At 39.0% G+C, this 22,210-nt stretch overlaps 1 protein-coding gene across 5 annotated transcripts in view; it reads right to left on the reverse strand.

The window, feature by feature from the left end:
• Positions 1–5,703: 5,703 nt before the first annotated feature.
• ATF1 (activating transcription factor 1) overlaps positions 5,704–22,210 on the reverse strand; it is a 30,886-nt gene continuing 14,379 nt past the window's right edge. For 2 of the 5 annotated variants that reach the window (XM_058171151.1, XM_058171149.1), the window contains 7 exons: positions 19,271–19,475; positions 18,981–19,103; positions 16,522–16,619; positions 13,324–13,442; positions 12,845–13,009; positions 9,972–10,131; positions 5,705–8,952 (listed from right to left, as the gene is read on the reverse strand). In XM_058171151.1, coding sequence (XP_058027134.1) covers positions 8,808–8,952; positions 9,972–10,131; positions 12,845–13,009; positions 13,324–13,442; positions 16,522–16,619; positions 18,981–19,103 — 810 coding nt within the window. In that variant the 5' untranslated portion in view covers positions 19,271–19,475 and the 3' untranslated portion in view covers positions 5,705–8,807. Of the gene's footprint in view, positions 8,953–9,971; positions 10,132–12,844; positions 13,010–13,323; positions 13,443–16,521; positions 16,620–18,980; positions 19,104–19,270; positions 19,476–22,210 lie in introns of all 5 variants that reach the window. The other 3 variants (XM_058171152.1, XM_058171148.1, XM_058171153.1) reach the window with 2 other exon arrangements.

Genomic DNA, 22,210 nt, shown 5'->3' on the forward strand with positions numbered 1-22,210 from the left:
CCTGCGGTTGAGCCACATGCCACCACCAAATTCGCCCATCCTCCAACAGAACCCGGTAGGAACGGGGTCTGGTAACTTCAACTATCTGCCCCGGAAGCCACTGGGGGTCCTCTCCATAATTTTGTGCATACACCCAGTCCCCATCTCGGAAAGTTTAGGCCCCACCCACAGAGTCTGGGGTTTTTTTCTGCTGAGTATTCTGGATGCAGCCTATCGAGATCGGTTCTCAGTCGCCGGCCCATAAGTAATTCAGCCAGGCTAAAGTTAGTCACCGGGTTAGGAGTTGGGTGCTGGGAGAGGAGATAAGTCGCTATCTCAGCCTGCCTGTTGTGACTCCAGCCCCCGAACCTGGCCCCATGCCTGAAAGTGACTTAGAAAGTGAGGGGGAAGGGCCGGTAAGGCTTACTTTGAGAGCACCGATTCCTTTGGCTCGGCTCCAGTAGCCAGAACCAGACCAGTTGGAGGACGTAATGAGGCCGTCATCCCCTGATTCCTCCCTTCCCCAGGCTACGCTTTCAGACCCAGCTGATAATAATAATAATCAAGCTTGGCTTGACCCGCGCTTCAGAAGATTAGAGAGGCGGCATCATCAAAAGGAAGGGTGGGGCTCCACAGGATATATAAGGAGCTTTGGGACTGCTCTCACTCCACAGGAAGCAAAAGTTTAGCTGAATCGTTTCAATAAGAGCTGAAAATCTTGCTATGTGAGTCATTTGTTTGAACTTTGGCAGGCAGCTGCGATTTCTTTGCCAGGACTGATAAAAGCTGTGAATTCACTGGCTGAAGGCCAGCTCATGGGTCTGAAGTGGGGAAGGAGACAGAACACTGCCAGTCCCCTGGCCACAACTTGTTTAGGACTTCTTTGGCCAAGCAGACAGCTCTTTCAGCAAGGCCATTGCTGGCCGTGTGGTAGGGGGCCACCAGAGAATGGCAAATCCCATACCGGACTAAAAATGCTTGGAAGGGTGCTGCCATGAGTGGTGGACCATTGTCCGACACCAAGACGTCTGGCAGCCCATGGGTAGTGAATACCTTCAATAATGCCCTTACTACAGTCTCCGTGGTGGTTGAAGTCATGGATACGACCTCTACCCATTTGGAGTAGGCATCTAAATAACCATGACCCTGGAATGGGCCAGCAAAATCCAGGTGGACACAGGACCAGGGAGTCCTAGGTGTCTCCCACTCCCGCACTGGAGCAAAAAGCAGGGCTGCCATATGTGCTTGGCACCGCTGACAGTCTGCTACCCATTCCTCAATAGCCCCATCTAACGTAGCCATGGGCCAAAGCCTCCATTCTAGCTACTCCCAGATGGCCATCATGCAACTTCTGTAAAACCACCCTTCGCAACTTCTTCGGGATGATGACCTGGGAGCCCCACAGTAGGCAGCCCCTCAATTGAGAGATCTAGCACTGCCTGATCGTATACTGTTGGAAATCGGCAGCTACCGGTCCTTGGGGCCACCCCATTTTCACCCAGTCCAAAACCTGGCAAAGGGACCGATCCCATGAAATGTATCTGGCAATGTCCAATGCGGACACGCCAACAACTGGTTATCTATTAACAGGACAGAAGATGCAGGAGCAGGGTCCTCATCTGGAATAGGAAGGAGGCAGCGGCTCAAGGCGTCAGCATGTCCCATGGCCTTGCCAGCCCAATAAGACAGTCAATAATTGTACGCAGCTAGAAAAACAACCCACCGAGTTATGCGTGGCGACAGGATGAGAGGAGTTTGGTGATCACTGGCCAAAATGCCCAAAAGCAGCTTGTGGTCCATGATCAGCTCGAAGGGGCAGCCATACAAATAGTCATGAAACTGCTTCACTCCAGCGACCTCTGCCAAAGCCTCCTTATCGATCTGTCCATAATTCCGCTCCACCACGGACAGAGTCCTGGAAAAGTAGGCGATGGGGGCTTCTGAGCCATTCAGTAACCGATGGTTTAGGACAGCACCCACTCCGTATGGGGAAGCGTCGCAGGCCAATATCATGGGCAGATTAGCATCATACTGGACCAATACTTGGGCAGATGTCAGCAGCTCTTTGACCGCTCTGAATGCTCTGGCCTCCATCTGACCCCAGGTCCATGGTGTTCATGAACTGAGAAGATGGTGCAGTGGTTCCACGACCATGGCTTTGTGTGGCAAGAAGATGTTATAAAAGTTCAGTAAGCCCAGGAAAGCCTGCAGTTCAGACTTGCTGCGCGGTGTCAGGGCCTTTTGAATAGTGTGCACCTTTGAGGGGATTGGATGTAGTCCACCAGCATCTATCAAATACCCCCAAAATTTGACTTGCATTCCGAGTCTGCATTCGTTAGATTTTAGTTTAAGCCCTTCTGCCGGAAACGGGTAAATAGGGCATACAGGTGGTCCAACAGTTCCATTTCAGATGTAGCCGACATGAAGATATCGTCGAAATATGGAATTACTCCCAGCAGGCCTTGTAACAGTCTCTCCATGAGGCTCTGAAATATGCCAGGGGCAACGCAAACTGCGAATTGCAATCGGCGGCACTTAAAGGTGCCCCGATGTGTGACAATAGTCTGCGCCTCTGCTGTGACATCGTCCACTTCCAACTGCTGGTATGCTTGAGCCATGTCTGGCGTTGTGAATATTGTGCCACGGCCCAAAGAATGTAGGAAATGCTGGATTACTGGGACAGGGTAGGGGTTTGCCTGCAGAGCGCGGTTGATCGTTGCTTTATAGTCTGCGCAAATTCGTAAAGAGCCATCAGATTTAATAGGGAGGACAATGGGCGTCTTCCATTTTGCTTGGTCTATAGGTTCTAGTATGCCCTGTGCAATCAGCCTATCTAGTTCCTCATCTACTTTTGCCCAAAGGGCAAAAGGAACCCTGTACAGTTTCAGGCGGATGGGAGCCACCTTAAGGTCCAGATTAAACGATATTGGTGACCCTGTATATTTACCCAGTTCGCCATTGAGATCTGTGAATTTATCTGCTGTGGTAGCATGTATGCCAGTCACAGCGAACCCTAGGGCCTCAAACCATTCTAAACCCAGCAGGCTTGGAAGTGACCTGTTGACCACCACAATTTTAAGGCGGCCGCTAAAATTCTTGTATTGCACCTTGAACCTTCCCCAGCCCAATACGGGGATATAATTCCCTTGAGAGTCCCACAATCGGAGCCAACAGGATGACAATCTGTTCCTCACCATCGTGGGCACTAAATTCTTAAGTGTGATCCACGATATGATTGACACAGATGACCCGGTGTCAATCTCCATTTTACAAGGATTGCCTTCAATCAGCACTAAGCGGAAGAGTTTCCTCTTTAGACTAGTGCTAGACTGCCCGATTATTTCTTCAGGGTCGCTCTGAATGATGGTATAACATTCCTCGTCTGCCTGCTCCACTCTATTCTGAGGTTTGTACCCCCGAAGGTTAGGTCTCATTGCATTATTCTTAGCTGGCTGTGCGGTCCTATAAACCCTAGCTAGATGGTCCCTTTTTCCACAACGTCTGCAATCCGCATTTTTAAAATGGCATGCAGACTGGTGGTGATTCCCACCACAGCCTCCACATGGGCCCTGTGTGCTCCTCTCTTCCTGTTCTTTCTTTTTCTGAGGAGATGTTTTAAGGCGCCGTACTGCCTCATCTTCCTCAAATAACTGGTCAACTTCTAACTCATCCTGGTGGACAGCAGATGTTTTAGCAGCTGTCGGTGGATTAAAGGACTTCCTAAATTCAGTTGCTGACCTATCAGATAATTCAGAGGCTCAAATCAACGGGTCTAACAGAATAGCCTCCAACTCCTTAAACTCACAGTACAAGGTGGCTTGCTTTAAAGCGGCCATGTACTGTGCAATAGTTCCTCCTTCCATCTGGAACCTGTGCCTGAATGCGTGGTGTCTAGCTACTCTGGAGGGCAACAGTGCCTAATGACCCTTTAAGATTGCTAATAAGGTTTCCCAGGGCACGTCCTGGACTGCCGAGGCGCCAAAAGGGCTCGGGCAGTCTCAAACATATTGTGCCCGCAAACAGTAAGGAACACCGCTAACTTCCTATCTCCCGGTAGCCCCTTGTAGTTATTTGCAGCTAAAAAGCAAGCAAAGCAATCTAGGAAAGAGCCTGTTTTCCTTTGTCTGATCAAATGGTGCAAAAGTCAATAAGGTAGCCATACTGGACAATGACAGTTTCCGATGGGTTTAGCCACATGCTTTATCAATACCAATAAGCAGCTCCTTGACAGCTCCAGATCGACGTCGTTAACCTGCTGCCTCAGAATCCCAACCTCATCACCAAATGTTCTGTCCTTAGAACATAATGACGGAGGCAAGGCGGGTCAACCATTCAATCAACTTTATTAAACATTAACTTTAAACTATAGTTGCCCATATGAAACAACGGGAGAATGGAGCCGCTTCCTCAGTCCTGACAGCTCTTTTATAGTAGAGCTGTCAGTGGCTCAGCCAATCAGCACTCTTCTAAATCCTGCCAGTCAGTTGCCGTGCTGGCAGACCAATTGGCTGTGATTGCTAATCACATGGCCGCTGGCCCTATACAACAGCGTCGAAGCCAGTTCCTCTGCATCCAGAACCATAACAGCCTCTGGGCACTTGACCAGCACCGCCACCACACCACTTGCGTGGTTAGGGGTGGAGATACATAATTGGGTATACTGATGATACCAAACCCCATAACGACAGATGACCTGCCCTAGTGATTTCATGTGGATGTTAAAAAAGGATTGGTGAGAGGCTCGAGCCCAAGGCACCTTCCTGCAGGGGCCTAGCGCTTGACCCTTCCTCTCCTAACACCATCGACTGGAACCCGTCATGGAGGAAGGAGAACCACTATAACCCAGTGCCTCCCACTCCCAACCTCAAAGCTAGTCCACAAGGGTTACCATGGTCAGTGTACTGAAAGGCGTTGAGAGGCCCAGAATGGTTGCTTCATCCTGAGCCCTCCAAAGGTTCTCAAATGTGGCCAATGTTGTTTCAGTGCTGTGCCCTGGCATGGATCCAGACTGAAAAAAAGTCCAGTTAAACTGCTTCATCCAGTGCGCTCTGTAAAAGCCATCCATTCCTCATAAGACTGTCTTGATATGTAAGAGCTATGGTGGTGCAATGGTTAGAATGCAGTACTGAAGGCTACTTTTGCTGACTGCCGACTGCCAACAGTTTGGCAGTTCGAGTCTCACCGGCTCAAGGTTGACTCAGCCTTCCAGCCTTCTGAGGTCGGTAAAATGAGGATCCAGATTGTTGGCATTATGCTGACGCTGTAAAGCGCTTGGGGCTGTGAAGCACTGTGAAGCGATATATAAGTCTAAGTGCTATTGCTATTCTCTAGCTAGTTAAAAAAAATGGAACCATGCCCAGACACCTGGCTAAATTCCTGGCAAGAACATAGTTTTCTTCACAGCAAAATGGAAGTGATTGTCCATTGCTACTTTCCAGGATATTTTTTTCAATGTCCTGATCTAACAACTCTGGTCATTCCTGATGGTCCCCCATCTATGTACTAACTCACTAGAACTTACATTATTTTTAAGGTCATTGAACAACGGAGGCTATTTAATTTCATACAGGAAAAAAAGCATTAACTCTTCTGACACCCTGAACAAATTGGAAAACATTGTTTTTGATTATTTTTATTCTTGAAAGTGTTCAACCAAGTTGTTTAAAAATTAAGATTAAGAAAATATCTTTCATCAAATTGCTAATCCACTGGACATTATTGAATTTTGGTGATACTTGCTATTGGTAGTCTTGTGCAAGAAATTAGTGATGAGGAATACGGTTGCAATGCAAATCATGTTTACTTTTGCAGAATAGTTATTCATCAACAGGTTGTATAAAGACGGTTTTTAAAAAGCCTCTTCTTGTTCTGAAATAGTAACAAATAATTATTTTAATAGTTTCTGAATACCAAAGTATTATTTGCTATTAAATATATTTTGAGACCTACATACAGCAATACTGAGCTAAGATTAGCAAAAGGTAATATAGATATCAGATGTTATATCTTAGTGTTAAATGCCAGATGTTGGTGTTAAATCTGAAAACTTCAATTTTCTTCTGAACATAATAAAATTAACACAAGCACAGACTAGCAACACAGGTGCTGTTTTATGAACAGCAGCTGTTTGCATTTTATGCATGTGAACAATATGGCAAACCAGATTTGCGTGTGCTGGTTGGGATGATGGGTGTTTGCAGTCTGACACTCTGTGTGTGTGTGTGTGTGTGTGCACGCACACCATACTTAGAGATTATTTTTAAAGACACGAACACGAGTTTTTTTTGATAAGCTTTATTTATTAAAAGTTTTTATAGATATATATCATAGGCATTTTTTTAAGAGTTCAACATTCAGGTGAGGATAAATAATTGGAAAAGTTCACGTGCACACACACATATATATATATATATATATACCCTTCTCTCCACAGTGTATAACTATGGAGCTCTGGTGCAAAACTAATAGCTTCAGCTACATTTCATCCTGAACATCAGCCCTCTATGCTACGTCACCACATAGCACTGGTTGCTGAGATTTATTTAGCTCCGCTTGTGCCTGCAGAAAATGGAGCCCTAAAGAGGAGCTTCCAAAGATACCCATACCCAGAATCCAAATTCTCTTTTCAGAATATTTTAATTACAGAGATGGGCAATATGATGTCCTCCAGATTCATGGATCACAACTTCTCACAATCCTTTTTGTCCGTCATATCAGGTTAGAATAATGTGAACTGCAGTCCAGTGTACCTGGTAGGCATTAAATTGCCTATAGCCAACTTAGGCAATAAAAAGTGGTAAGTACCACCCCCCCCCTTGCTGCCCTTTCAGTCTTTAAAAGAGAACAGAACCAAGAGAAGCATATGGCTTATTTTCAGAGACAGCATCTTTTTTTAAGGGCCTCCCATTTCCAGTTATTGTTCCTTTGCTGGGGGAGGTTATATAAGCTGTGTCAAGCCTATTGTACAGGTTTTTTTTTGTGTTAACCCAAAAACTGCAGAAATCCATGCAGCTTCTATTCTTGTTTAGCTCTTGGAAGCTAACAGTTTTGGGAGAGAAAGGCACCATCATTTTTGTTTTAAAGTTTATTAACAATTTTCTGCACAATTCCATGGCTGTATAGAAATATTCTGCTGTTCTGTTCTCTAAGGCATGGGGCTGCTGGTATTGGAAGGAATGATTTTATGGCATTTTCTATGGAATGATGTATCATGATAATCTCAAAATTGCCCAGAATTTTAATATATGTAGCAGTATAATAGCATCTTCTTGGCCTAAAATATGGATTGAAATGTCGTAATTTTAAAGGGTATCATTGGAATGATTAAGTATTGTGGCAACAACTGTTGGTTTAACATTCACTAGGTACTCAAAATAAGTCTTTAACATTTCTTGAAAATAAAAAATAATGTAATTATCCCTGACAGCATCTTCATATTGAAACGATCCATGCATTTTTCTATGAACAATAGGAACCTTTCCCCCCACCCCCAAAAAAATATTCAAGAATATTTTTGTTAATCCCTACCAGATGAAAGTACACAGAAATAGGCTTTAGTTTCTCAAAAAATTTCTACAAATATAAAGTTGACAATCTGAGAGAAATATATCTGCTTTCTGAAATTGTACATATCTAAAATACCCATATAAAAGTTAATATTTTAACTATAAAAATATATCTGAGACCAATTCCAGCTGGATTACTTCTTTATAAAAATCAGAATTATTTTAACAAATTACTACTAGGTTTACAAATATTGTCTTGAAATTAAGTACTCCAATGTCTCTCTGTGTACATTATCTTTGGTTTGTAATTTTGGTTTCTTTGTGGTATAAAATGGGCAGAGCTAAGGATCTTGGCATTTGCTCAGTCATTGTATGTCAGGAGCAGCATCTTCAAATAGCATACATGATGCACATTGACTTGAATTCAACTTTCAGACATTTTTCTTAACTGTGACTAAATGCATAGGCAAAAAGTCAAGGTATTCTCCAGTAGCATTTGTTCAGTTGTATAAAGCATCAAAAAAATGGGAATAACTATGATTGGTAGACATTTCATGTCTTCAGGTTCCTCCAACACAAGGAATCCATTGCTTTTATCAATACTGATAAACAGCACGTTAAAAAAATTAAATTGTCTGCCTTTGAAATCATATGCATGGTCAACAAATTATAGTGCAGCTTAGAACTTCCAATCTGAAGGAAAAAAATATGTATACAAAACTGAAAAGCCTTCTTATATGAAGACTGTTCCAGGTATACAAAAAATACAGAGGTGACCTTGTGCACTAATATGACAAAAGTAAATAGAAATCACACAACGGGGAACTCTGAATGCATGGATTTGAAGCTTATGGACTCTGCATAAACCACAACATATGAATGCTCATTGCAGATGTGCAGTTCATTGCTTATCAATTTACATGCACAGATCTAATATGATGGGTTAAAGAATAAAGGTGAATATACCCTGATTAAACATGTTAATAGACCTTTACAGCTGACGGCAGTCTTAGCTTCTCTGCAATTTAACTGCAATCAAAAGTTAACAAGCATTTAAAATTAAACTACAGCTCATGAAATTCAATCGCTCGATTGACAGAAAGTATGTCCATATAGTCTGATTTAATCAAGATTCCAGTTGTGCCAAAGGAATGCTTCTTCACACAATTTCATGCTTTCTTTTGCTATTCTGCCATGCAACAATTTCAAATAATATTTTAAGTCTTTAAGTTGTAGAATTTGAAGAGATTTTTGACCTTTCGTTTTAATTTTTTAAAAATCAAATCCCCTTGATAGTTGTGAAAAAGCTTCTACTTTCTTTTCTTACACGCTTTTATGGCAATAAAGATCTTTTAAAGTTTTTAGTTCTTCAATTAAAGTTTTGTTCTGGTTTTCAAGGACTGCAACTCGATTTTCAAGGCATTTAACATATTCTTTTTTCTTTCTGCGGCATTCTCGAGCGGCTTCTCTGAAATCCAAAAGCAAAAATAAGTTAATTACGATTCAAAACTCAGAATATTTAACAAACATCCCATTTTTGCTTAGAGAAGATGGTGGCTTAACTTTTTTTTTCTTTAAATGACGATCACGATATTTCTCTTGCTAGGTAAGTATAGTTTAGTCATTCTAGAGTGCTCTTTATTGTGAAAGACATTGTCTGCCATGTACTAACCTTTATGCTCCCCTAAATCCATTTTATGCTTCTGTCCCTCCTTTTTAGATTCTTTTTTGTTTTATGTATTTAATTTTATTCTATACCTTTTAGCTTTTTATTATTTTTTAGCCTTTGATGAACTTTTTGTGTTTTTAATTGATAGTACCCTTTCCTCCTTATGCTGATATGGCTATAATAAAAATCTGATTTAATTCTTTCAACTAAATTTTGAAATAAATGCTGAGCATTTTTTCAATATTTTATACTAAATAAAATCAACAGTCAAGACTGTCTACAGTTAAATTAGTCCAAGAAAAAACAAGGTACTGCAACTATATATAAATGTGCTCTAACACTAAGGAACAAAATAACTGAATATGGCCTCAAACTAAGTACCCACAGAAGAATAGTCTGAAGCCTATTTAGGATTTTACTTCAGAAGTTTGACACATCAAAAAACACAGAATAGAAGTTCAAGCGATCTCTCAGTATGCGGTATATGTGATGGAACATTTCACAATAATTTTTCATTACAAGTGAAAAAGCTAAGACTCCTAGGGGGATGCTTTAAATTTATTTTTCAAGAATCTTGTTTTCTTACTTATTTATTAAAAACAACAATTCTTTTCTCCTTATTTCTTGAAATACGGCATTTTTAAATGAAGGTATTTCCCACTCCAAAATAAAGTGAAATGGGAGAGGGGAAGTAGGCAATATAAACAAGCATTTAGTTAGAAGGGAATAGTATTTCTTAGGCAAGATAAAAGGCTGAAACTTACTGGCAATCTCTGTGCACAAGGTCTCTTTTCAGAACATAAGTGGAAAGTAAATACCTATTTTTCATCAGCCTTATTTCTCGTTTCAGTTGGGGATCATCTGTTTTGGTTGACTGAGATGTCAAGGACACAGGCGTTGTCATCACAACTGTCTGTGGAAGGGAAGTGGCGGTTGGTGTCCTGCGTAACTGGTAGGCCTGCATATCTCCAGATGCAGCTGTTAAGGAATCAGAGCAGAGCACATGGTAAAGCAGCAATTCTTAAATGCTGAAATACTGCTACTCCCACCCTCCAAATAAAACTAATGATTCCACTAGGTTTAGGGTTGGGCAAGAAATAAATATAGCATTTTTAGTGGTGGTTTTTGAGAATAAAGGCAAATACTGACAAGGATGGACTCTGTACGTGGGCAGAGAATGTGGAAAATTGCAAAACTTGTGGAAATAAGCAGTATTACTTTTTTTAAATAAAAAAGTATGATTATATTATTGGTTAGGACTAATTGTTTAATGAGTCAGGCATTAGAGAGACTGTTCCCCACTAGTTAAGACTGCCTAAATGATAGAAAATAATGCACTTAACTTAATAGCAAATACCCATTTTCTACAATAACAGATTTTACTGCACCACCACTGTTCACAGAGTAGTGCTCTAAACTGGGACTGTTGCTTCACCTATGAAAACCCAAGAAAATGCTTGATGGAAATGAGCGGGTAAGCTTCTGGTATGTTTATCACAGTTAAAAGATTTTTAGATAATGATTTCTGTCAGGCACCTCAGTCATTTCCATTCTGCAGATTCAATGGCTAATAGAATTTTTCAGTGGTCTGAGGTCCAGGATGACATGCCAAGCTCCAGTTTTTACTCCCTTGAACAGAAATGGGGAGAAAAGATCCTCCATTCTTGTATGCCAATGTCAACTAGGTGATATATTACCACCTTCATTCTATGGGGAAAGAGGGGAAAAGGCACATCGGACATCTGTCAGGTTCAGAGGAAATACCATCATAGTGGGCCTAGCTAGACCAGCTTCATCCCCAACACTTCTCATCCCCAACATCCTCTGCTGACTGACATGATCCATCACATAAGAGCTCCAAGTGGCCCCACTATGGTAATCTTATGTTCTTCCTTTGCTATACTGGAAACGGGAAGCAGGAGATACATGTATTTACCCTTGATAAATGTCTCTTTGCAGGAGGGCATAGAGAGGGAAGCTCTCTGCTTCTGAACTCATCTGGTGCCTCTATCTCACCTGCTAATCACTGCTGGAAAGACCGCCTGAATGGTTTGTATTCATCAGCACGGTGTGGTCCTGGCAGTTACCAGGAATTTGAAGAGAAGGTCGTCCTCCAGAAGATACAACTACAATACCAGGGCTATCTGGTGTCTCCAGCAACCAGCAGTTGGACATTGGATGGATCGTCCTGGTCTCTCCATGATTTCCCTTCTGCTTCTGGCCTATTCACTGGGCTGAGCTGCCTTCCCTGGTGCTCTCCTTGGCAGGAGAAAGCCTTAAAAGTCCCAGCACACGATTACTGTGCTTATCAACATGAAGCCCATTTCATTTAACCTCTGTGACATTTTCTTCTATTATTGCTGCTACTGCTTGTCTTCCCAGCTTATTTGCACCAAAGGAAAAAAATAATCCACCTTGTCTTCAGAAGACAAAGGTAGGTTTAAAGGGAGGATTTTCCTTCATCAGAGTGAGGATTTAACCCTTTCCTGTCAACCCTTCATCCTGGTGACCAAAAAAAGGCAAAGGAAAGAAAAAAGCTACAGGGGTGAAATCTAAAAAATTTCCCTACAGGTTTTGTGGGCGTGGCTTAATTGGTGGGTGTGGCCTAGTGGTCAGATGACTGGGTGAGCGTGGCCAATAACAATAAATAATAAAAATAATAAACAAAGTTTACAGAACAATAAGAGGTACCAAAAACTAACTTTCACACTTTACACACACATAATACAACTGACTCATACACAATGTAAAAGCAGCTGCACTTCACCCAAAACGGCACCTGCAACAAGCAGGAAACTCACACAGCCACAAAAAGCTCAAAAAACAACTTTCACACTTTACACACACACAACACAACCCAACACGACTCACACACACACACACACACACACACACACACACAAAAAGCCACATACAGCTTTGTAAGATTTTGTGTGTTTGTGTAGTTAGAGTGAAACACTACAGAACCACACCAAATCTCAGAAAGCTGCACAAATATTTTATTTTATTATTTAATTTAATTTATATTTTTTAGATCGGGGTCTCCAACCTTAGTAACTTTAAGGTTTGTGGACTTCAACTCCCAGAGTTCCTCAGCCAGCAAAGCTGTCTTTGGGGGCCAGGGATTTTTGCTACCGGTTCTCCGAACCACCAGCCGTCATCACTATCGGATTGGCCGATCCGGTCTGAACCAAGAGCATTTCACCTCTGAACAGCTAACCTGCATAGTCCTAGTCAGAAGGAAGGCTGGCACAATTGGAACAAAGGAAAGCCAAAATTGGGAAAAGAGCCAACTCCCCTTAGACAGGTAGCATCATAACAATTCTAAACCCTTTTCCCAAAGCAGCTGGGAGAATAACATATACCACAGGTTGCCCTTCTTTCATCGTAGGAATACATCTTGGTTGCCAAAACTAAATATTATGATAAATTTCTGCTAATAAGTCATGGAAGGGATTTGGGCGTTGCACCAAAGCTTTAAAGGTACCGGAAATTGCCCAGCCTTGCCATAAATGGACGTTTAATGAACTGGTAGTAATATTTATTTATGTCCTGCCCGTCCTTCTCTTATTTCCCCCACAACAACCCTGTGAGGTAGGTTAGATTGAGAGAGTGAGTGAGTGACTGGTCCAAGGTCACCCAGCCGGCTTTCAGAGATTAATGGTTTGAATTATTTAAAATGGATACTTACTTTGCACCACTACCTGATTACTTGGTACCAGTATCTGCTGGCCATCAGAAGTCTGCACATACTGCAATAGTGGAGTCCCAGTAGCATTTGTGAAGGTCTGTAAGCCCTGCACACTCTCCGCACCCGGACTGCTCAGCTGTAATGGTCCATTTGGGGCAATGGCAACTTCAAAACCAGACAGAACAAAAGAGGGAAGATGCTAAACAGTGCATAGCATAAGATAATCAATTATAAGCAAGAACATTTATGTTCTTTTGGGTAGTCCCACAGGAATATTCCATTAAATATAGTCTCTTACCTAAAAATAGGTAATAAAGTAATCTTTGACTGACAAGTACATTTAAAAACTGGCTTGTTGGATTACATGCTTTGAATGAATAAATATTTAGTATGAGAAAAAATAGGATTTTTAACTCATAATAAATAATTATTGAATTAAAAAACATTTCCAGTGTAGAAGTTTATTAATTAATACATACTATATTGACCAGTGCTGGTCTGATAAAGAGGTGTAGTGACAGGCACTGAAGTGACAACAGCATTTGACTCATCTTTCCTATCCCTTGTGTCTTCAGAAGAAAGATCGTTCAAGATTTTTCTATAAAAAAGCAACAAATGTATCAGATATATAATGCTGGAAGAAACAAAAACCATGCTGAATAAATAGCTACATTATTATTATATTGATTATTACGATATGCACAATTTTAGGCACAGTTTCTTTTTTTCAAATTCAAGAGAAGCAGAGCCCAATATTTTGTGGCCTTGTAAGACTAAAAACTTTTCATTAAAATGATTGTTAGTGATGCATATTTTTGAATTCTTTTGCCTTGAATATGTTATAGAAACGTACAATAAATGTAATAAAAAGATTGAAGGTGGATATTCTATAATACCCTTCCCAAGCATTTGCTTGGGAAGCAGTATTATAACCTAGATTCCATGAAAATATCCTAACAGATAGCTGGGAAAGTCTAAACAGCCTCAGAAGCAGACTGAAGTTCTTGCACAAACTCACAGGCAAACTTGGAAGTTGTGAGCTACTGCTCTATAGTGCTGTTGTTGCATACCCCTCATCTTTTCCAGAGAACTTAAAGAGCAATCATAAGGGAGGGCATGGCTTCCCTAAGTTTATCTTCATAATAGTCCTGAGCCAGGTAAAGCTCAAAGAGAGAAGGGCCTGAGAAAACTAACCCAGTGGACAGAGAAGTTGGATTTTCCTGACACACATCTAACAATTTACTATACTGACTCCCTGAAATTTAGGTTTTAGGCACAAAACAAATGGGCAATCTGTGGTTGTTGGCTCCAGAAAATACAGGATCCTTAACCAGTAGCAACAGCAATAAGACTTACATACCGCTTCACAGTGTCTCTTAAATCGTTTACAGAGTCAGCATATTGGCCCCATCAATATGGGTCCTCATTTTACTGCCCTTGGAAGGATGGAGGGCTGAGTCAACCTTGAGCCAGTTAGGATTGACTCCTGGCAGTCCACAGAATTAGCCAGCAATACTGCATTCTAACCACTGTGTCATCGTGCCACCAATTAGCCAGAACATCAGCTAGCAATCTATGTGGCTCTCAGATATTAAAATATTTCCTTCACATGATTTAGGTCCTCACAGAATGAAACAAACATTTGGAATTAGTGAATGTTTGGTTCTAAACATGATTTTTTTATATTTTCAACCAACCAAACCTTGAACAGTCTGCAAGGACAGCACCGTACATAGCATATTACTATAATCTAAGTGAGAGGTGATGGCTAAGATGGTTCTGGGTTCTCCCCCCCACACACACGCACAAGAAAGGCCACAAAAATCACATAAGATAACATTGATGAAGATCATTCTCAGTCCCTGTAGGGATATGGCCAGCTTGAGAAAAAGTTCCAGCAGTGGGAAGAAATCCAGAAGAAAATCCCACTCTCTTCTACATTATCTACTTATTTGCTTTCAATCACAAACAAGATTTAGAAAATGGAACATGAAGAAGAGCAGTCTCGGGTTTTTTCCCTTTTTGGAATATCTAAGTCAGAGTTTTGGTATGACTTTCTCAGAGGCTTCAATGTAAACGCTGAAGGACGGAAATAAAATCTAACTCCATAATGCACTATCCTTTAGCTTACTATTCAGGAAACGTTCTAGAGAAATTTGCAATGTTCAATATTTAGAATGGCACCTATTGCATTTTCCTACTGCAGAACAAAGATTATTTATTGTTCAAAATAATTCGTCTGCTATCAGGGACTTTTTTATCAGGAAGTACTACAATCTAGACTCTACAAACTCTGTCACCTTGAAATGTTCTAACCTCAAAATAGTTGAAAGTTCTGAACATGAAACAAAACAATGTGTTTTGAAAGTTTTGCTGAAACCATGAAAGAAAAACACTGCATAGAGTTTTATTGACTATTCCAAACACTGCAACTGGACTATTCTTACATCCTGTGGCTGGGCTGCTTTCTTCAAACCCTTCTCAGCCTTTCTAGAAGCAGGGAATAAAAAGTGTTGTTAATGCCACTAAGGCTGTATAAATTTAAGAACTACTATTACAATGGTGATTTAGTTAGTTTGATGGTTGCTTGGTTTGACATTCTTATGCTATTTTATATTACTAATATGCATGCAGTTAAGAAACACTATAAGTCTTTTAATAACTTTTTATTTTTTTTGTTGCCAGCAGTTACGCCTCTCTGCAAACATCTGGAAAGAACCACAACACAGAACTTTTGTTACATTTAAGGCTGCAAAGTTGCAAAAAATAAAAATGCCTACCGAACGTTGGCCAAGTTTTTTTTAAATCAAAACATTAAGAAAACTTAATAGGGAAGCAAGTGTCAAAAATAAGTGACCTGGTGAATTCGTTTAAATATAAAGTAATAATCAGAAGAGTTTTAAAAAACTTAAATTGTTTTACATTTTTACAAATAACTTCAATATCTGGCAAATAATTGATTTTGTGGAACTATAAAAGGAGCTCATTTTAAACACTGATTTAAAGAAACTTATTGGTTCTTTCTGTTAAGAGGCTTCTTAAAAAAATTGACACTATCTAATCAGTCTTTTGCAGTGAAATTGATGTGCTTATCATTTCCTAAGGGAATTTATCCAGTCCAAAAATTATTTTAAAACTATGTTTCTGGTCATTTCTTGTTATCATTTGGCTAGTATAAAAGGTAAAGGTAAAGGTTCCCCTCGCACATACGTGCTAGTCGTTGCCGTCTCTAGGGGGCGGTGCTCATCTCCGTTTCAAAGCCGAAGAGCCAATGCTGTCAGAAGACGTCTCCATGGTCATGTGGCCGGCATGACTAAACGCCAAAGGCGCATGGAACGCTGTTACCTTCCCACCAAAGGTGGTCCCTATTTTTTCTACTTGCATTTTGTACGTGCTTTCGAAATTGCTAGGTTGGCAGAAGCTGGGACAAGTAACGGGAGCTCACCCCGTTACACGGCAGCACTAGGGATTCGAACCGCTGAGCTGCCGACCTTTCGATTGACAAGCTCAATGTCCTAGCCCCTGAACCACCCTTTTTCGGCTAGTATAGATGAGGCCAAAAGAATTGGTACTCATGTTTTTCCCCATAGAATCCAAATTTGCCAGGAAATATTATTTTCCACAATAATTCTAGTACAGATCTGAGAATAAATTATATTTTGGTATAAAATAGAGACCTGTAAGATGGACGGCGTGCTAAGAGACCTCTTGCTTTTTGGGAAGAGTCCATGCTATCCGAAGAATCTTGTGAATCTTCATTCTCTGATAATGACACCTGAAAGAAATCAACTGTCATTTTGTTGAATGTTATATGAGACAATATGATGCACCATTTCTTCTATGCCAGGTATAACCATTAAAATTTAAGAAATGACAGCAGCTTTTCAAAAATTTACAGAAAAAAGGTTATTCTATGCTTAGGGTAAATAAATGTATTCAAAAAAAGTGTTATTTGTTTTTTAAACTAGAAACTGGACTATAAAATATTTATGCATTCTAATGATTTTATGCGTAGATCCAAAGGAAAAAGACTGGAGCTGTCTCATGTTGATCAAACAAACAAACAAACAAACAAAAAGATTTAAAACAAATTAAAATTATACTGCAATACAGTATTAGCATTAAAACAGGTACAATTATTTTCCCCAATAATTTTATTAAAGATTATAATATACAAGTAAAATGCATAGAACTATGTAATAAAGAAATTAAAAAGTGCATAAAAAGGAAAAAAAATAAAAAGAAAGTTCCCCCTTCATCCACAGCAAGCATAATCAATATTAAGAACTTAACACTATCTCTTAAAGTAAAATGAAAGATCTCTTCATTCCATATCTCATCCCAGTATTTATAAACTCATCTCTAAAAATTCATCTCTCCCTATTAAATGACAAGCATCCAGTAAGGATTAACAGAAATAACTTCATAATAATAAATTATTATTATTATTTATTATAATAAATATTACAAATTGTATCTATTGCACCCAATCTGAATCCTTCCTCTACCCTTTAAACAAATCCCCATTTCCTCTCTTCAAATAATCAAAATTCAGTCCTACTCAAAAAACAATTAAAACATTGTCAGAAATAACCAGTCAAGAAGCCATTAAACATCCCTCCAAATAACAAACCCATTATTTTAATATTGGTAAAATAAATATTGTGGTTTTTTTCTTTCTGCAAATAATCTTTAAATTCTTCAATGAAAGTTCTAGTACCTGCCTTCATATACTCTCCTCTTATCTCAAAATTCTTGTTTTCATCTTTATCAAGTCCCTTTTGTACTTCCAATATAACAAATCCAGTAAAACCTTCTTGTAAATTCGATATAAGGAAACAATCCAGATCACTCATCTGGTTTGTTATTAGTACTTTTTCAATTATTGAACCATTATCTTTTATTTGTAAATCCATTTCTTCCATCTTCTTGTAAGCTGTGATTTTTAATTCAACTTGTAAATCAGTTTCAGTTCAATTTTTAAAAATTTTATTAATTTTCTACAAAATATTTTATATATATTATGGAGTTAAGGTGGCAAAAAATTGGAAAGATGAATTTGCAAGAGAATAAAAAAAGAAAAAATAGGAGGATAACTTTCAGTTTTCCTCAATACAATTACAAATATAAAATACATTAATTCTTGATATAAAATTCAATAATATACATTATTTATATAATCATCAACAATTATAATCATCAGATCCCAAAATTAATATAGCATTTCTTTGAATTTCCAGAAAAAAGTCCAAAAGTGGTTTCACACAGAAACAAAGTTAAACAAAAACTTTTCTTTAATCAAGGTGGTTAATTTCGCCAGCCAGTTCCATTAACTTCACTATCCATTCTTCCATTGGGGCAATTTGTAAGTCTTTCCATCTCTTTGCAAGTCTTGTGGCAGTTATCATATATAAAAACAAAGTCCCATGTTTTTTCTCCCAATGCTTATCCATCAAACCTAAAAGAAAAATCTCTGGTTTCAATTGTACATTTGTTTTAAGAATTTTGTGGATTAAAGTACATATTTATTCCAATAACTCTTAACCTTCTTACATGTTCAAAGGTGATAAAAGGTACCTTCGGAGTGATTATGTTTCCAGCGTATGTTTGACCCACCATTATACATCTTTGATAATTTATTAGGTGTTGTTGTTGATCAGTCACTAACTCTTGTCACTAACTCTTCACGACTCTATGGACCATAGCATGACAGGCCCTCCCCTATATCCCAGAGTTTGCTCAAATTCATGTTCATTGTGACAATGACCCTATCTAACCGTCTCATCCTCTGCCATCTCCTTCTCTTCTCATTAGGTGGACAAAGCATTTGAGCTAATATTGTTATAAATCAATCAACCAGCCAATCAATCAATACATGTTCACTTTTATAAATAATGCAATTAACCATCAATTGCTTATATAGACTTCTGCTATTTAAGTTTTATTTCTGTACTGCTGCATACACACACACACACACACACACACACACACACACACACACACACATGAAACTTGTCCATAAACTCACCAGAATTCAAGCTTGACTCGAGGGGAGTTTTTTTTTTTAATGAAATGTATAAATACGAACTTTTAGTAAAAACTGAAAATAAGCTACATACGGATATGAATAATGTACCTGTACTGATTGTCCTTGTGGTGAGTGAATCACAGAGGAAGTCTGAGTTGTATGAATGACTCCCTGGACCTGATCTCCAGACAGATGTACCACTGTTAGTGGAGTTGGACCTCTAAGAGACATCTAAGAAAAAGAAGTAGCTTAGTATCCATATTCACGATCAAAGGAATGGAAAGTATAGTTAATAAATAAACTCTCTTATGTAAATAACATTTCAGTTGAGATACACCAGAATTTAATGTTAGTTTATTATTTTTTATTTTATTTTATTTGTTAAATTTATTTCCTACCTATCTCACCATGGGTTACTCTAGGACAGGGTTCCCCAACCCCCGTGCCACAGCATGGCAGCAAACAGGCTGACAAACAAGCCAAGTCCCATCCACAGGATACAGGCAGCACGCAACACCCCCCCCTTCCGGTCCATTAGAACAGCCTTTCTTCACAGAACTGGTCCATGGTGCCCAAAAGGTTGGAGGCTGCTGCTCTAGGCGGCTTAATAAAAAGGAAGAAAAGGAAAGGAATGCTAACAGAAGTAAAATAATAGAACAATAAAATAAACAACGACAAAGGAACACAATACATCAATATGATAACCAAAAAGATGGATGGTTAGGGAGCAGAGAGCAAGGAGGGGGAGGGGGAATTTGCCTTCAGTTTAGCAGCCACCTCCAGAGACTTAATATTCATTAAGTCAGGCTGTGCAGATTGAAACACTGAAAAAAACCCAGTTAAACAAATTAAATTCTAAGAATGCATTCTAAGAACTATATGTACATCAGATATCTTCAATTGGCTTCTTTGCCAGCTTTTAGTATTTGCTAATCTCGTTTACTAAACCTAATAGCTTACTTAAACTCCATGTTTCGAAAAGCAAACAAAAATTTATCCATAGTCTCACACAGAAGCTCTTCCTGAAAATCATTACACACAGGGAAACATAAAAATATCAACTTGTTCCCACATTCCTGAGTTTTAGGAAGCAATGAAAGTCAACTGGACTTTTAGGGGGATATGTGCATACAATTTTCTGGGTTTTTATGGCTCCTTGGCATAGGAATATTTTATTATTACTGTGCTCAATTCATGTACATTAATGTTTGTTTTTAGTCTGACTCTATTTTTTCAGTTGTTGTAATCCTGTTAACCCATGGTAGAGATATAAATCACTCATAGCCATCGATAAATTATAAGCCTAGCATTATAAGTCTAGTAAAATTATAAAAACAAGAAAAATACAACCACTTGCTTAAGTTTCATATATACTATTGTGCTGCTGTTTAAATATTTTTAAACAAGTATCACAATAATTACAGTTCAGTTTTTAGGCTTAGCATATTTATGATTCTGATATTTGACGACATCTTTTCAGAAATATTTTAAATTAAAAACTTAGGTTTTCAAAAGCATTGGGTAGGGACGCGGTGGCTCAGGGGCTAAGACAGCTGAGCTTGTCGACTGAAAGGTCGGCAGTTCAGCGGTTCGAATCTCTAGTGCTGCCGTGTAGGGGTGAGCTCCCATTACTTGTCCCAGCTTCTGCCAACCTAGCAGTTTCGAAAGCACGTAAAAATGCAAGTAGAAAAAATAGGGATCTTTTATACTCAACAATATTTCAAAGAAAACTAATTCTTCATTTCACTGGTAAAGTAGTTCAGATGGACCATAATTAGATAGACCTTCTAAAATTAATAGAGAATGAGCGTTCAGATATTATGGGGTGTTCAAATATATTATAGAATATGGAGGGTCCTTGGTGCTCTCTGAGCTTGCTTGTTTTCTTGCAGATGTTTCATTACCCTAACTTGGTAACATGATGAGTACTAACATAGTAAGGACTGCTGTTTGCTGTCAGTTTTTATTCTGGTGACTTGACGGTCTATGTGGGTGGGGACGATCTTAGATATTCTTTGGTTGGGCTGTTTTCTAATGTCTCTTTGGAAGTTTCTTAATTGGGGTATTGTTTACTTGATTGTTGGTTTGAAGTTAACCTTGGTTATTATAGTATTTTTATATATATTTTGAGTTTTCTTCTGGAAGCACATGATTACCTAAAACCCTTTCAGATCGTATACATACTTATTGCAGTTATTTAGAAAGCAATGAAAGTCAACTGGACTTTTAGGGGGATATGTGCATACAATTTTCTGGGTTTTTATGGCTCCTTGGCATAGGAATATTTTATTATTACTGTGCTCAATTCATGTACATTAATGTTTGTTTTTAGTCTGACTCTATTTTTTCAGTTGTTGTAATCCTGTTAACCCATGGTAGAGATATAAATCACTCATAGCCATCGATAAATTATAAGCCTAGCATTATAAGTCTAGTAAAATTATAAAAACAAGAAAAATACAACCACTTGCTTAAGTTTCATATATACTATTGTGCTGCTGTTTAAATATTTTTAAACAAGTATCACAATAATTACAGTTCAGTTTTTAGGCTTAGCATATTTATGATTCTGATATTTGACGACATCTTTTCAGAAATATTTTAAATTAAAAACTTAGGTTTTCAAAAGCATTGGGTAGGGACGCGGTGGCTCAGGGGCTAAGACAGCTGAGCTTGTCGATTGAAAGGTCGGCAGTTCAGCGGTTCGAATCTCTAGTGCTGCCGTGTAGGGGTGAGCTCCCATTACTTGTCCCAGCTTCTGCCAACCTAGCAGTTTCGAAAGCATGTAAAAATGCAAGTAGAAAAAATAGGGATCTTTTATACTCAACAATATTTCAAAGAAAACTAATTCTTCATTTCACTGGTAAACTAGTTCAGATGGACCATAATTAGATAGACCTTCTAAAATTAATAGAGAATGAGCGTTCAGATATTATGGGGTGTTCAAATATATTATAGAATATGGAGGGTCCTTGGTGCTCTCTGAGCTTGCTTGTTTTCTTGCAGATGTTTCATTACCCTAACTTGGTAACATGATGAGTACTAACATAGTAAGGACTGCTGTTTGCTGTCAGTTTTTATTCTGGTGACTTGACGGTCTATGTGGGTGGGGACGATCTTAGATATTCTTTGGTTGGGCTGTTTTCTAATGTCTCTTTGGAAGTTTCTTAATTGGGGTATTGTTTACTTGATTGTTGGTTTGAAGTTAACCTTGGTTATTATAGTATTTTTATATATATTTTGAGTTTTCTTCTGGAAGCACATGATTACCTAAAACCCTTTCAGATCGTATACATACTTATTGCAGTTATTTAGAAAGCAAACATCAGAAAGGAAAA

This window comes from Ahaetulla prasina, chromosome 2 (genome assembly GCF_028640845.1).
Source record: "Ahaetulla prasina isolate Xishuangbanna chromosome 2, ASM2864084v1, whole genome shotgun sequence".
Classification (NCBI taxonomy): domain Eukaryota; kingdom Metazoa; phylum Chordata; class Lepidosauria; order Squamata; family Colubridae; genus Ahaetulla; species Ahaetulla prasina.